At 42.5% G+C, this 17409-nt stretch overlaps 1 protein-coding gene across 2 annotated transcripts in view; it reads left to right on the top strand.

Annotated features, from left to right (window-relative positions):
* tsc22d3 (TSC22 domain family, member 3) overlaps positions 1–16187 on the top strand; it is a 48626-nt gene extending 32439 nt beyond the window's left edge. Inside the window, exons 1-3 of one of the 2 annotated variants that reach the window (XM_014213269.2) lie at positions 12566–12906; positions 13600–13651; positions 14446–16187. In XM_014213269.2, coding sequence (XP_014068744.1) covers positions 12785–12906; positions 13600–13651; positions 14446–14724 — 453 coding nt within the window. In that variant the 5' untranslated portion in view covers positions 12566–12784 and the 3' untranslated portion in view covers positions 14725–16187. Of the gene's footprint in view, positions 1–12565; positions 12907–13599; positions 13652–14445 lie in introns of those variants that run through there. The other variant, XM_014213268.2, reaches the window with a different exon arrangement.
* Positions 16188–17409: the final 1222 nt, after the last annotated feature.

The following is a 17409-nucleotide window of genomic DNA, read 5'->3' on the forward strand; positions in this document are numbered from 1 at the left end:
AGAACAACAGTAAGCCAGTGACTCAGCCCCTGTAATAGGGTTAGAGGCAGAGAATCCCAGTGGAGAGAGGGGAACCGGCCAGGCAGAGACAGCAAGGGTGGTTCGTTGCTCCAGTGCCTTTCCGTTCACCTTCACACTCCTGGGCCAGACTACACTTAATCATAGGACCTATTGAAGAGATGAGTCTTCAATAAAGACTTAAAGGTTGAGACCGAGTCTGCGTCTCTCACATGGGTAGGCAGACCATTCCATAAAAATGGAGCTCTATAGGAGAAAGCCCTGCCTCCAGCTGTTTGCTTAGAAATTCTAGGGACAATTAGGAGGCCTGCGTCTTGTGACCGTAGCGTACGTGTAGGTATGTACGGCAGGACCAAATCGGAATGATAGTTAGGAGCAAGCCCATGTAATGCTTGGTAGGTTAGCAGTAAAACCTTGAAATCAGCCCTTGCCTTAACAGGAAGCCAGTGTAGGGAGGCTAGCACTGGAGTAATATGATCACATTTTTTGGTTCTAGTCATGATTCTAGCAGACGTATTTAGCACTAACGGAAGTTTATTTAGTGCTTTATCCATGTACCCGGAAAGTAGAGCATTGCAGTAGTCCAACCTAGAAGTAACAAAAGCATGGATATATTTTTCTGCATCATTTTTGGACAGAAAGTTTCTGATTTTTGCAATGTTACGTAGATGGAAAAAAGCTATCCTTGAAACAGTCTTGATATGTTCTTCAAAAGAGAGATCAGGGTCCAGAGTAATACCGAGGTCCTTCAGTTTTATTTGAGACGACTGTAGAACCATCAAGATTAATTGTCAGATTCAACAGAAGATCTCTTTTTTTCTTGGGACCTAGAACAAGCATCTCTGTTTTGTCCGAGTTTAAAAGTAGAAAGTTTGCAGCCATCCACTGCCTTATGTCTGAAACACAGGCTTCTAGCGAGGGCAATTTTGGGGCTTCACCATGTTTCATTGAAATGTACAGCTGTGTGTCATCCGCGAACAATGAAATTTAACATTGTGTTTTCGAATGACATCCCCAAGAGGTAAAATATATTGTGAAAACAATAGTGGTCCTAAAACGGAACCTTGAGGAACACCGAAATGTACAGTTGATTTGTCAGAGGACAAACCATTCACAGAGACAAACTGATATCTTTCCGACAGGTAAGATCTAAACCAGGCCAGAACTTGTCTGTGTAGACCAATTTGGGTTTCCAATCTCTCCAAAAGAATGTGGTGATCGATGGTATCAAAAGCAGCACTAAGATCTAGGAGCACGAGGACAGATGCAGAGCCTCGGTCTGATGCCATTAAAAGGTCATTTACCACCTTCACAAGTGCAGTCTCAGTGCTATGATGGGGTCTAAAACCAGACTGAAGCGTTTCGTATACATTGTTTGTCTTTAGGAAGGCAGTGAGTTGCTGCGCAACAGCTTTTTCTAAACCTTTTGAGAGGAATGGATGATTCGATATAGGTCGATAGTTTTTTATGTTTTCTGGGTCAAGATTTGGCTTTTTCAAGAGAGGCTTTATTAATGCCACTTTTAGTGAGTTTGGTACACATCCGGTGGATAGAGAGCCATTTATTATGTTCAACATAGGAGGGCCAAGTACAGGACGCAGCTCTTTCAGTTGTTTAGTTGGAATAGGGTCCAGTATGCAGCTTGAAGGTTTAGAGGCCATGATTATTTTCATCATTGTGTCAAGAGATATAGTACTAAAACACTTTAGTGTCTCCCTTGATCCTAGGTCCTGGCAGAGTTGTGCAGACTCAGGACAACGGAGCTTTGGAGGAATACGCAGATTTAAAGAGGAGTCCGTAATTTGCTTTCTAATGATCATGATCTTTTCCTCAAAGAAGATCATGAATTTATCACTGCTGAAGTGAAAGCCATCCTCTCTTGGGGAATGCTGCTTTTTAGTTAGCACATAGCTTTATTGCACATAGCTTTGAGATTAGACAGGTCTGGATGGTCTCAGCACACTTTTGTACCGCTCACTATGATGTCAGCACTTGTGAAGCCTCCTCTTCAGAGAAGGCATCCACATCTGAGGTAAATCTGTACTGTGTGTGAACAGACGAACACAAATGGATTACTTTGACCTCTGTCGTAACCTTTTGTTCTGGTACGTGAGTCAACTCAAGGCAGCTCATGTTTTTTTTATTTATTTTTTACTTCAGAGCGCCACAAAGATGCTTCCTAAGGAGGAAGGCTGAAGGCCATTACATTTTAGCTATTCATGTTTTTAGATCCAGATGTCATAGAAGAGTCTTGCTTTGCACGACAACACTGTCTGTGTATATAGTATAGTAACTCTAGCATTTTTCCACTGCTTTTTCAATTTAGACAACATACTAGGAGGATATACTTGTAATTCATTCCCATTGGTAAATGTTTGTATTCAAAAGATAAGCAAAGCAACTCAATGACATTACTGAAATAGCAACTTGAAAGACAAACCCTGTAAATAAATGAGTGACCAATTGGGCATGGACCATGTATGTTATTTTCTCCCCCTCTGAAGTCAAGTTAGCCACATATCTGTCAATAGAACGTGCTGTGCTCCATGAAACATGACGTGAAACCAGAGAATGAGAATACATATAGTAACTACACATTATATTGATATTCTTAAGAGTGTAGGCCATACAACTAGAACAGTAAAACAATAAGCACTCAGCAAATAGTTATTCTATTTGTATGTGTGTGTCACCTGTATCTATCCAATCAACTGATGTGTTGCCTCTGACCCGATCGTACAGAGTAACATGACTGACTGGATCATACAGAGAAACATGACATTAATTGACTGGATCATACAGAGAAACATGACATTAACTGACTGGATCATACAGAGAAACATGACATTAATTGACTGGATCATACAGAGAAACATGACATTAACTGACCGGATCGTACAGAGAAACATGACATTAACTGACTGGATCATACAGAGAAACATGACATTAACTGACTGGATCATACAGAGAAACATGACATTAACTGACTGGATCATGCAGAGAAACATGACATTAACTGACTGGATCATGCAGAGAAACATGACATTAACTGACTGGATCATGCAGAGAAACATGACATTAACTGACTGGATCATACAGAGAAACATGACATTAACTGACTGGATCATGCAGAGAAACATGACATTAACTGACTGGATCATACAGAGAAACATGACATTAACTGACTGGATCATGCAGCGAAACATGACATTGATTGACTGGATCATGCAGAGAAACATGACATTAACTGACCGGATCATACAAAGAAACATGACATTAACTGACCGGATCATACAGAGAAACATGACATTGATTGACTGGATCATGCAGAGAAACATGACATTAACTGACCGGATCATACAGAGAAACATGACATTAACTGACCGGATCATACAGAGACACATGACATTGATTGACTGGATCATACAGAGAAACATGACATTAACTGACCGGATCATACAGAGAAACATGACATTAACTGACCGGATCATACAGAGAAACATGACATTAACTGACCGGATCATACAGAGAAACATGACATTAACTGACTGGATCATACAGAGAAACATGACTAACTGACCGGATCATACAAAGAAACATGACATTAACTGACCGGATCATACAGAGAAACATGACATTGATTGACTGGATCATACAGAGAAACATGACATTAACTGACTGGATCATACAGAGAAACATGACATTAACTGACCGGATCATACAGAGAAACACAACATTAACTGACTGGATCATACAGAGAAACATGACATTAACTGACTGGATCATACAGAGAAACATGACATTAACTGACTGGATCATACAGAGAAACATGACATTAACTGACTGGATCATACAGAGAAACATGACATTAACTGACTGGATCATGCAGAGAAACATGACATTAACTGACTGATGTCTCTACTGACTGGAGAACACGGTTCTAGTGACGGCGTGAAAATCTGACAACATGGAGAGAGAGGAGGGGAGGGGGCTCAAAATTACAAAGAGCCCTCAGACAGGTGTGTGTGTGTGTGTTGGTTCGTACATGCGTCTGAGCATATATGCTTGTGCGTGGTAACAATGCGTCCTTTCTGCTGGTGTTGAAAAGACCATGTAATTCACATATCAACAAAAAAGCTGAGTATTTGTCATTGAATGTCATGGAATGACAGCAGGACACTGTACATGGCATACTGCATGTATTTCCATGTGAACGGCGAGGCTGTGGTAGAGCATCTTAATATGGACTGGCTGGCCTGTTGAGGTTGTTGTGCACCAACCGGAGTGTGTCTCTTGTGAAGAGTGACTTGGGTTTTGTTAGCACAGATGTGATAACAACCAGAGTGGTTCACTGTCTGGTCTGATGCCTGGTTGCTTGTGACACAGACTCCTAACTCACTCAGGTACAGACACAGGGTGTGTCCAACCCGGCACCCTATTCTATTGGGGCCATTTGGGACAGACCAAGGGACAGATCAATGGTATTCCCCTGGAACAAGTCAATCTCATCTCCCTGGTAAATCCCTCTCTCTGTCGGTGGTCTGTAAATACGGCTGGGAACCGTCCTTTGCATTTCTCCTCTAAACTATGATTGTATTCCAAATGGCACCACTATCTGCCCTTTGGAAATGACAAGGACGGTTCCCAGCCGTATTGACAGACCACCGGCAGAAAGAGGGATTTACCAGGGAGATGAGATTGACTTGTTCCAGGGTAATACCATTGATCTGTCCTTGTGTTCCCACCATGTCAGGAAATATATCAGTTTCATTAGTCTGCATTACAATATGTTGGCACTGTGGGATCACAGTGTGATCATCATCATTCAGAATGACGTGTCAAATCTCTATCTAGCTATAGTTTATATCTGACATCGTATGATATATTATATCAGACATTATCTGACATCTGTATCTTACATCCCAAAAAAATGGCAAATCAACGACTTGAACTTGAACGTATTACAACTGTGTCAGAGGCATAATACTGAGAGACAGTTTCAAGAGGTCTGTCATAATACTGAGAGACAGATTCAAGGTCTGTCATAATACTGAGAGACAGATTCAAGGTCTGTCATAATACTGAGAGACAGTTTCAAGAGGTCTGTCATAATACTGAGAGACAATTTCAAGAGGTCTGTCATAATACTGAGAGACAGTTTCAAGAGGTCTGTCATAATACTGAGAGACAGTTTCAAGAGGTCTGTCATAATACTGAGAGACAGCTTCAAGTGGTCTGTCATAATACTGAGAGACAGTTTCAAGAGGTCTGTCATAATACTGACAGTTTCAAGAGGTCTGTCACTATTGTGCCTATGGTAGTTAGCCAGACCTTCTAAAACCTAACCTTTCCTATAGCTATCAATCATGCACCTGGTCACACCACCTCCCACAGTAACACATGAATTACTAGGGGTGTGAAAGGAAAGCCCTGTTGACCTGCCACAGATCAGTTGGTGGTTTCTACAGATACTCTATGGACTAATAAGACTGACACAATTTATCATCTTCAACCTTGTGTAATGTAATGCCCTTGTTTTTGACATGATGTCCTGCTTCAACTTGTTGTAAATGTAAATAAGAACAGTAACAGGTAGGAACAGTACTTCCACAGTACAATATATCTCTCTACATTTTTATTAGCATTTTGCCCAGGTACAAAAGAGTGCCAAAGGAAACTGTGCACGCCCCATTTCTGTCGAACTGGATTGACTCATCTCTTGAGACAACCCTGACATTTTGATATAAGATTTTTTTTTATTAAACTAAGTCAGTTAAGAACAAATTCTTATTTACAATGACAGCCTACCCCGGCCAAATCCTAATCCAGACAACACTGGGCCAATTGTGCGCCGCCCTATGGGACTCCCAATCACAGCCTGTTGTGATACAGCATGGAATTGAACCAGGGTTCACTAAGGCACTGAGATGCAATGCCTTAGACCGCTGCGCCACTTCGGGAGCCTCAACATACTGTAGAGCTTGGCTACATGTTTCATGTCACAGAACAATGAGACTAGTGTTTCATTACAAACACAAAACAGGGTTTCATTCAACAATAGAGACCGTTATGACGATTAGCCATGCCTCTGAGGCAGTTAGAGAAGATTTACTCCAGTCTGTTGCACAAAAGATTCCATCAGTAATCAATACATAAAACCGTTTTTAGAAATGTTTCAAATTAAATAATTTTCCCTCATTGTGAATGAGATTCACATTCAGTGCATGGACAGCTGTTGCGTGAGAATGATTGCTGATGGTATGGGCCTAATACGGCCTTGGAACTTTACACGATGAGTGCCACTGTGTGCGGTGTTGTGCGTAGGCCTTGGCCCACATCCAGAGGTATCCTGGTGAGTTTTCTCTTTGTGATTTGAGAGAGAGAGAGAGAGATCGCTGAAAAAAACCGAAACAATGGTGAATAACAGAACAGTGAAAGCATCCCTGTCTCTCCACTATCCTCTCATTTGTTTGTTGGTCGTTGGGATGGGAGCCTGTCGGTCGCATCCCCGCGTTGTCCCACTCCCTAGCCAGGCCAGAAGCAGACCACCTCTCCCATCCCCTGGGCCAGCCCAGCAAACCATCCAGCGACTAGCCGAGCCGCCTGCTGCCGTCCCAGCCCCACTGCAGACACAGAGACGTCTGAGCAGCGTTGCGAGAGCCATGAACTACCACTACCAACCCCCTTACTCACCTAGTCTGTCCCAGAGGGGGTATCGGCGGTAAGTGGTGGTCGGAGCACATTCAGAGTGTGTTCAGAACATTTTTGGAGCGTGTGGATGGTTGAATGTGTCATTACGTTGTCAAGAGAAAGGGGATTGGTTGGTTTGTTGAGAAGGTACAGGGACAGCCAGGAATAGTAGGGAAGACATTTGGTTGATTTGTAACTGGTTAATAAACACTGGGGAAGTTGTATTCCTCTGTAACATTGAATACAATTGGTTTGGAAGGCTGGATGTATAACATCGTAAAATACTGCTGTCTGTATATAAAATACTGAACCATTCTGTTTGACAAGAAAGGGAAAAACTGTCCTTATTATTCTTTCTTAGACCCTTGTTTTGCTGCCAGTAGGACAGTGGATCCATTGTCTATGGGTGAAGAACATGCATTGTTTTTACAGAGAAGAAGAGTCTGTCAGAGACATCTCCCCTTTTCTCTATGTGACAAACTGATGGCTTGTGATTTGGTTTTCATTGTATGTCTCACTCCCACTTGTCAGTCCATGCATTTATGCTATTCTCTGCATCGTAGAGGCTTACCTTCAGGATGATTAGTTATGATTTTTCCCATGAATGCTAAGCACAGGATATTCCATAAACTCCATGGTCTGTCTGTCGATTTTTCCACATAATGTGAAAGTCATTCTTCTGGGCTACAGAGGTGAATAGATATTGTAGACTATGTCCTAAAGATAACAGAGCACTACTTTTGACCAAAGCCCTGCTCTGGTCAAAAGTAGTGCATTATTTGGGAAGTACACATTGCCAAAGCCTTGGGCCTCTGGAGATCACCATGGGTATCCAAAGCCTTGGGCCTCTGGAGATCACCATGGGTATCCAAAGCCTTGGGCCTCTGGAGGTCACCATGGGAATCCAGATGAGAGATACGGAGAGACTAAATTGTTAGAATGTGTTTTGCTTGGCTCTTAGACCAGGACATCTGATGGAAAGTCTGGCTCAATGCCTAACTGGCTGTATCATGACTCATAGATCCAGGGATGTGTACAAAATGGCACACTTTTCCCTGTATAGTGCTCTATTTATGACCAGAGTCCTATGTGCCCTGGTCAAAAGTAGTGCATTATGGGGAAATATACTGCCCTTTGGGAGGCTCTGTAATGAGTCATAGATCCTGCAGTAGGACTCATGGTAATATGGCTGAGGAGAATATTAACAGTAGGAAGACTCAGGGTAATATGGCTGAGGAGAATATAAACAGTAGGAAGACTCATGGTAAAATGGCTGAGGAGAATATAAACAGTAGGAAGACTCAGGGTAATATGGCTGAGGAGAATATAAACAGTAGGATTCAGGGTAATATGGCTGAGGAGAATATAAACAGTAGAACTCATTGTTGGTCAAACACCAGTACTTTGTTTACATTCTCATGGTGAGAGGTATAAGAAATACACCTCTCTCGCTCTGTCCCTCTCTCCCTCTAGTATTTAGATGGGAAACAGTACAGTACACCTTTTTAAAATCCCAGTACCTAGCCATGACCCCTGTGACTACCCCCCAGTGCAAGGGTTATTCAACTTTTCCAGCCTGGAACCCAAATTAGAAATTCTGTGTTTTCCTGGGACCCAAGCTTAGAAACATATGCAACTATACATATATATTGGTACATTTCATTTCCTTAATGCCTAAAACAAATGCAATATAGACAAAAACAAATAACAATGAAATGAAATGAAATAGCCATATAAATATCTATTCATGTTTTTTTCCCCCATTAAAAACTCTTACATATCTGTCTAGGTTGGAACTGTTGCTGTTAAAATACAATAAATAATTTTCATTCTGAACTGGAACAATCTGATTGATCACATCACACAGATGAATAACAGAACAGACACGTAGGCTTTTGGATAGTGTAACCCTATGTAACAGCACAGATGAAAAATGATCAGGCCTACTGTACATCTTACTGGAGAAATGATTGTTGTAAGTCTAGGTTGGAGCTGTTGCTGTTAAAATAGAAGTGATATTTTTTTTCTGAACTGGAATAAACTGATTGATCCTGGGCTGTATCACATCCGGCCGTGATTGGGAGTCCCATAGGGCGGCGCACAATTATCCCAGCGTCGTCCAGGTTTGGCCGGGGTAGGCCGTCATTGTAAATAACGATTTGTTCTTAACTGACTTGCCTAGTTAAAAAATGTTCAATTTAAATAAAATAAAAAATTTAAAACAAAAAATCACATGGATGTAGACCAGGAAACACACACACACACACACACACACACACACACAGTCCTAATGAGAGGTGTGCTGCTGGTTGAAGTTTTCAATAAGCATGTCTATTCTAGACTCAGTTGTTGACAGTGCAGCATTGAGGTCATGCTCAGCATTGAGACTGTTTCTGTACTTGTTTTTTTTAAGTCATCCAGAGCTGAGAACCCTGACTGACATAGGTATGTGGTGCAAAACAGGACCAGAACATCTACTTTTCATGACGATTGAGCTCAGTCAGAACTTGTTGCGAGCATGAGTCCATTTGGCGAGTGGGAATGACAAGTCAGTGGTTTACAGCGTATCATCTGCTGTTGAACGACAGCGCTGCAGCGTGTGTCGCGGAGCGATCTCCAAGAAAACTCTAGAAAAAAAAGATCTGGTAAACCGCGAAGCACACGGGCATCTCCCTCTCACACAGCTGCCAAACTGAGCAGGGACCGCTGCTAAGCAGAGAACGCACTGAACAGAGACCGCAGTTGCACTTGGCCAAATCAATTCATGAAATAATTATACATTTAATCTGACACGTCGCGATCCACCATTAACAGGTCCCATACTTTAAGAAAGGCTACCCCAGTGTGTTTCCAACCAGAGACAATAAATGTACTACACTAGGGCTGCAACTGGCACTTTATTCACTACACTATGGGCCTCTGGTTAAAAGTAGTGCACTACCCTATGGGCCCCTGGTCAAAAGTAGTGCACTAAATAGGGAATAGTGCCAGTTGGGACACAGATGGCCGTTTCCACAGCCCTATCTGGTACTAAGCCTGGCAGCTCCACAGCACAGCGTGAAATCACCACTGACAGGTACTATTGATACTAATACGTTCAACAAGGCTCTGTGACATCTGGTTGGTGTAGAGACTAAACTGGAGTCTCACCTTGCTAATTGGATCAGAGGGTTACAGATAAATTATATCTTTCCTCACACGATGGATTACAGTACACCTTATTTTTCCTTATATGAACTAAAATTAGCAACACAAATGGGTGTTGGAGGTGTTAAAGTTTTAACTGTGTTGCTATGCGGTGAAAGCCCATAGCAACAAGGCAGCTCGTATGGTGCATGCACTGGGTAGAGCTATGTATGGATGACAGAATAGACCCATATAAGATGTCCTTATGCTGAAACTCTTGCCTGATAGTGAGTCTTTTAGGACAACAAAACCACATTGCATATTATAAATTAGCTCTAATCTTTTTTAATTCCATTGTTCAAAAAATCCTAAAATGCTGCCCAAGTAGGCTAGTTATTTATCCTCTTAATATACTGCTCAAAAAAATAAAGGGAACACTTAAACAACACATCCTAGATCGAAATGAAAGAAATAATCTTATTAAATACTTTTTTCTTTACATAGTTGAATGTGCTGACAACAAAATCACACAAAAATAATCAATGGAAATACAATTTATCAACCCATGGAGGTCTGGATTTGGAGTCACACTCAAAATTAAAGTGGAAAACCACACTACAGGCTGATCCAACTTTGATGTAATGTCCTTAAAACAAGTCGAAATGAGGCTCAGTAGTGTGTGTGGCCTCCACGTGCCTGTATGACCTCCCTACAACGCCTGGGCATGCTCCTGATGAGGTGGCGGATGGTCTCCTGAAGGATCTCCTCCCAGACCTGGACTAAAGCATCCGCCAACTCCTGGACAGTCTGTGGTGCAATGTGGTGTTGGTGGATGGAGCGAGACATGATGTCCCAGATGTGCTCAATTGGATTCAGGTCTGGGGAACGGGCGGGCCAGTCCATAGCATCAATGCCTTCCTCTTGCAGGAACTGCTGACACACTCCAGCCACATGAGGTCTAGCATTGTCTTGCATTAGGAGGAACCCAGGGCCAACCGCACTAGCATATGGTCTCACAAGGGGTCTGAGGATCTCATCTCGGTACCTAATGGCAGTCAGGCTACCTCTGGCAAGCACATGGAGGGCTGTGCGGCCCCCCAAAGAAATGCCACCCCACACCATGACTGACCCACCGCCAAACCGGTCATGCTGGAGGATGTTGCAGGCAGCAGAACGTTCTCCACGGCGTCTCCAGACTCTGTCACGTGCTCAGTGTGAACCTGCTTTCATTTGTGAAGAGCACAGGGCGCCAGTGGCGAATTTGCCAATCTTGGTGTTCTCTGGCAAATGCCAAACGTCCTGCACGGTGTTGGGCTGTAAGCACAACCCCCACCTGTGGACGTCGGGCCCTCATACCACCCTCATGGAGTCTGTTTCTGACCGTTTGAGCAGTCACATGCACATTTGTGGCCTGCTGGAGGTCATTTTGCAGGGCTCTGGCAGTGCTTCTCCTGCTCCTCCTTGCACAAAGGCGGAGGTAGCGGTCCTGCTGCTGGGTTGTTGCCCTCCTAGGGCCTCCTCCACGTCTCCTGATGTACTGGCCTGTCTCCTGGTAGCGCCTCCATGCTCTGGACACTACGCTGACAGACACAGCAAACCTTCTTGCCATAGCTCGCATTGATGTGCCATCCTGGATGAGCTGCACTACCTGAGCCACTTGTGTGGGTTGTAGACTCTGTCTCATGCTACCACTAGAGTGAAAGCACCGCCAGCATTCAAAAGTGACCAAAACATCAGCCAGGAAGCATAGGAACTGAGAAGTGGTCTGTGGTCCCCACCTGCAGAACCACTCCTTTATTGGGGGTGTCTTGCTAATTGCCTATAATTTCCACCTGTTGTCTATTCCATTTGCACAACAGCATGTGAAATGTATTGTCAATCAGTGTTGCTTCCTAAGTGGACAGTTTGATTTCACAGAAGTGTGATTGACTTGGAGTTACATTGTGTTGTTTAAGTGTTCCCTTTATTTTTTTGAGCAGTGTATATAACACCCGTAAATATTATGAACAAGGGAAACGTCAAGTCTCGCCACCAGGGGGTAGCAGAGTTCTAAAGGAAAGGATGGAAAATAACCAGAGCCTTGCCGTGGGTGGAAAAGTACCATTATGGATAAGGAGTTCCACAAAACTTCCTTTTGGAACATGCTGCAATGTCTTCTACTATTACACCTGCAAATAACACCGACTCAAAACAACAAATATTATGTAGACATCCTGTTTATAAACCAATAATACATGCGTTACTAGTGCATTCAATGTATTCAGATTCTAGTTTGCCTCTATAGGCTATGTTTCATAACATCGCCATACTGTTTGTTGCACATGGTCACTGACAAATTAATGATTGAATGAAAAATAGAAATAAATTGGTATACGAGGCATATAATAATTATACATAATTCCGTTGTAGCATTCCTTTAAAAGTATTTTCAGCTGATGCAAAACAACGAAAAAAACAAGCCAAATTATTCCTAGTCTGTATATGACATGTTATACAACCAAAACCATTCACTCAAAAAATACGCATTAAGAAACATGCGCATTTTTTTTGGTGCATTTATTTCGCCTATTTGCTTCAGGGTGTAAATGATTTCGGTGTGCGGGACAACTGAGTGTTTACTGTGTTTTGTAGGAGTTCAGAAAGGGGGCAGATGGGAACTCACGCCACGGATCATTTGCATAATGTATTCAGGCGTCAGGTGACGTCAGGGTTCAGTTCAGCTATAAGGGCCGCCGGTGGCAGAAATAGAAACACTCGCTGAAACCTAACATCACCCTACCGCACTGCGCTCAACTCAACTCACAACAACAGCAGCCGAATCGTGCAGTCACTCGAGTGATTTTAAACTGAATACAGTAACCCCGGATTTGTATCTATCTAGGTAGATTTATCTACTCAACCAGTCGCAAACGTGGCGAGAAGCATTATACAAACGGGTCTGCTGCTGAACATGAGCACGGAGATCTTCAAAACACCAATGGAGGTTGCTGTCTATCAGTTGCATAACTTCAGTATCTCCTTCTTCTCCTCGTTAGTAGGAGGAGATGTGGTGTCTGTAAAACTCGACAACAGGTAAATGGATAACCGCACTGGATTTAGTGTGTTATTGATGCGCAATTTGTGCGTAATAGATTTCATTAAAATATTTAATCAAAATTGTTGCAATTCGAGATAGTCAGTCATATGTATTTATTTGTTAATAGACTAAACACATCCAGGTTATGCCGGTATTCGTTATGATATCATTAGAAATACCGTAATACTGTGCAGTCTGAGTAATGCAATTTGACTCCAGCCTGCCGCATGTATCCTCCGGGTGCGTCTTCAAACACAACAGTAGATTGTTTCAAGATACTAAATCCACGCAATCTCGATATTATGTCATCCTTTGCAGCGCGCAACAATGTATCTAGCTAGCTAGGTTGCAAAAATATATAAATATGCAAAATTGTAAACAAGGATGGTGCAGGAAGGCAGTTTCTTTTTTTTTTCATACACGTCCAATCTAAAATAGGTTCAGAGTCGTAGCAAGGTTCATTCGTGGACAGAAATAGCCTAAACATTTGATGGCTTTACATGGCAATTGCATAAAAAAAAAAAAAGACTAAGTTGTATATTGGTGCTGGATCTGGTGCCATAAAGGCAGTCTGGTGTCAGCATGAGAGCATAAAGCCTGCTGGTACTTACTAGGCCACCCGTTTGTTTTGCTCAAATGCGTTGATTTGATATGTTGACTTATGGCATCTCTTCTTCTCTCCTCCACAGTGCCTCGGGTGCTAGCGTTGTTGCCATTGACAACAAGATAGAACAGGCAATGGTATGTATCAGCAGCAGCGTTATACACTATCATTCATGTCATCGCTCATAATAAGCCAATAATCCTTCAAAGTAGACTGGGCTATTTTGTATCCCACCACGTTCATGCACTTTGCCGTAGTAATCATATACAGTACGTTGGTAATCATAGCAGACTAATCTTTAGTCAACTACAAGTATATTATCTTGGCCAGATCGAAGTTGTAAATGAGAACTTGATCTCAACTGGCCTACCTGGTTAAATAAAGTTGGAATTAAAAATAGTACAGTAGAAGCTTCCAAGTGTTAATGGCACAAGTAGAGTGAAATGCCTTTCTTGCAAACTCAAAACCCAACAATTCAATAATCAATAACAATGTATTACTAGAACAAAAAAACACAAGAAGTATACTAAAGTCAGTTTACATACCATATTTACAGTATGCAGGGATCCTAGAGAGATGGAACTATATGTGCCTGCAGTATTGGCTGGATACAGTGTCATGTGATGTGGCATGTGACTATGTTCTTTCTACTGCGTTCTGAGTCAGACAGGAAGTCGGGCAGGTACAACAGTCGGACTATTAAATATTTAGTTTATTGATAAACTTTAGACCTTAATACAGACCATATGGCTACAAATCTCTATCCATATGGCCTGTTACTACAAGTTACCACAAGTGTTTGTAAGGCATGGTAGGTTAAGCTTATGCTATAAATCACCCTAAATGGATAGATTTAGTTTGTATGAGTTGCACAGAACTATCTAAACAGACTTCTCTAACAGTAGATCTCATTCCTTCTCTCCTATCTTAGGATCTGGTGAAGAACCACCTGATGTATGCAGTCAGGGAGGAGGTAGAGATCCTCAAGGAGCAGATCAGAGAGCTGGCTGAGAAGAACAACCAACTAGAACGTGAGAACAGCCTTCTGAAGAACCTGGCCAGTCCAGAACAGATGGAGAGCTTCCGAGAAAGGGTTCCGTCCGACTCGGACGCTCTGGTCCCCCTGCAGCTGGACTACCAGCAACAGGCCCAGATTGGACTCCATAACCCTGACCAGTCCTGCCACATCAGCGCTGGCTCTGCTGTATAGGTGGCTCTGCCTTTGATCTCCAGTTGTAAACTAATCGTCGCTGCCAACTTCAGTGAAGCTGTCTGTAACAGATGATGAAACACAATTGATGAACGGAGCACATGAAAAGACGCTCTAACTAGCGGCTATAGGCTGAAGCTGTAAGCTAAGATGAGCCTTTCCTACGACATCTAGACTCTTTCTCTTTAGACAAAAGCTCTAAATGAGAGGGCTCACGTAGCCAGCCGGAGAACGCTTGCATTGGGACAGAGGTGAGGCTCCGGCCTTCTGGGGCCAGGAGGGCCAACCCCTTAGCCATTCTCTACCACCCCTGCTACAGAGGGGGGAGAGGGTAAAAGACAGGGCTGGCCCAGGGACCTGATCCTGGGGATGCCTCTCCACGCCAGAGTGGCCCGTCCTCCAGCTTACCTCTCCAGGTCTAGCCAATGAAAAAGGAAATCTTCTCCAAGACAGAGAGATGGCCCTCCAGTCTGCTAGACCATGTGGATTTCTTCTTCTGATAGTACAATTTCTGAGGAGTCAGTCAGACAATATATCAGCCATCTTGTGACTGTTTCCACCTGCCACAATCTACTGATATCCTCTGTCAAAATTCCTTAAGAAGAAGCAACGTGTCTTCAGGGAACCAAACCTGAGCTCCAGTACAATGAGGAGAAGGAGGATCTAGGAGATCCTGGACTGTTGCTGGGAGAGAAAGGCCTGTTTCTCTCTCAACCTCACTGGTGATAGGAGATCCTGGACTGTTGCTGGGAGAGAAAGGCCTGTTTCTCTCTCAACCTCACTGGTGATAGGAGATCCTGGAATGTTGCTGGGAGAGAAAGGCCTGTTGCTTCTCTCTCAACCTCACTGCTGATAACTGATTACCATAATCATGATTCAGAACATCATTGCTTGTATTCTCTGCAGTTGGGGTGTGCTGCTTATGGGGGAAAATCCTGCTATTTTACTTTTCTTCAGATTTTGAACAAAATGGAATACTTGTTAATAGGAACATTGTAACTGTTCAGTTAAATGATTTATTATGGGGATGGAAGTATCTACTACCCAGTATGCCTAGCTCTGTACATTTGACTAACATGTTCAGAGTAGTGGGCTGGAGATGAATTTGAGCAGCTGTGAATGCGATCCTGACCTAGCAGACATGTTCTGTATGTTCAGATGCCAACCTTCACTTGAATCAATGGCATGACTATAGTGCCTATCTCCAGAAGAGGAATACCACATTTCCACAATGGACTTTTGTGTTTTCTAACTACCAAAGACTTTTTCTCAAACGAAACCAAGCAACCTGGACCATGTGTACATCATTCACAGGGAGAACTCTTGTTAGCAGTAATGTTTTTTTATTTTGATAAACGTTGGGTATTGTTGCTGTATTGTGTCCATGAAACAGGTATATATTTTTTAAATGATGTAATGGATACAAAATGCACATTTGCAATAAACCCTATGTTTACACTAAAGCTATGTTTCCCTTTCAGTTGTTCTTACTCAAGGGCATTGCAATCTACATGGAGATTAACATGATTATATAATGTTTAAGCAATAAGGCACGAGGGGATGTGGTATATGGCCAATATACCACAAACCCACAAGGTGCCTTATTGCTATTATAAACTGGTTATCAATGTAATTAGAGCAGTAAAAATACATGTTTTGTCATACCTGTGGTATATGGTCTGATTGGCCACGGCTGTCAGCCAATCAGCATTCAGGACTCAAACCACCCAGTTTATAATGAACTATTTAACATACAACAACTCGTGTTAGCCATGCGATGAAGAGCTTCAAGACCCACTGCTATTTTTGGTTTAAGTTCTTTAAGATCTTATCTAAGTAATTATGCAAAAGTCAATAATTTACACATAGGCTTACATCTTAAAGCTGTTAAAATGTTGTTGTTCCCCCCCCCCCAAGAAAACATTTCACATCTAATTAATGATCATTTTAACAGAGGAACTAAATGCATCTTACAGGTGTAGGTCAAATGAAAATCAACATTTTATTTTTCCAAAGTAGAACGTATGAACTTTTCAAACAACTACGTATGTTAAATGTAACCTCAGCCTCAACATAAGACTAGAGACCTGATGTAACCTCAGCCTCAACATAAGACTAGGGACCTGATGTAACCTCAGCCTCAACATAAGACTAGGGACCTGATGTAACCTCAGCCTCAACATAAGACTAGGGACCTGATGTAACCTCAGCCTCAACGTAAGACTAGGGACCTGATGTAACCTCAGCCTCAACGTAAGACTAGGGACCTGATGTAACCTCAGCCTCAACATAAGACTAGGGACCTGATGTAACCTCAGCCTCAACGTAAGACTAGGGACCTGATGTAACCTGTCTTCTCCAGATTTATGGTCATAAAACTGGTCTAGACTGGTTCAACCAATTAAATTGTCCCGGTGATCATTTGTTGGCACAAAGACTTGAGTGTTAACCTGTCATGGAGTCCATCGGTAAGGAACACTATGCAGAACTACTGAGGTGAAATCCTTTGAGAATTTGAGATTCTTTGAGAATCTGAGGATGTTCTCCAAATGGAATTTGTTGGTCCTAGTCTCCGGGCGACGGAAACACCAAAAGCGTCACAAGACCTGTAATCAGGGTTTATGAGATCACCTTTACATGGTGTTGGGCTGCTTGCTTGTTTTTATAGAGTTGTAATTCCAACTG

Source organism: Salmo salar, chromosome ssa09 (assembly GCF_905237065.1).
Source record: "Salmo salar chromosome ssa09, Ssal_v3.1, whole genome shotgun sequence".
NCBI lineage: Eukaryota > Metazoa > Chordata > Actinopteri > Salmoniformes > Salmonidae > Salmo > Salmo salar.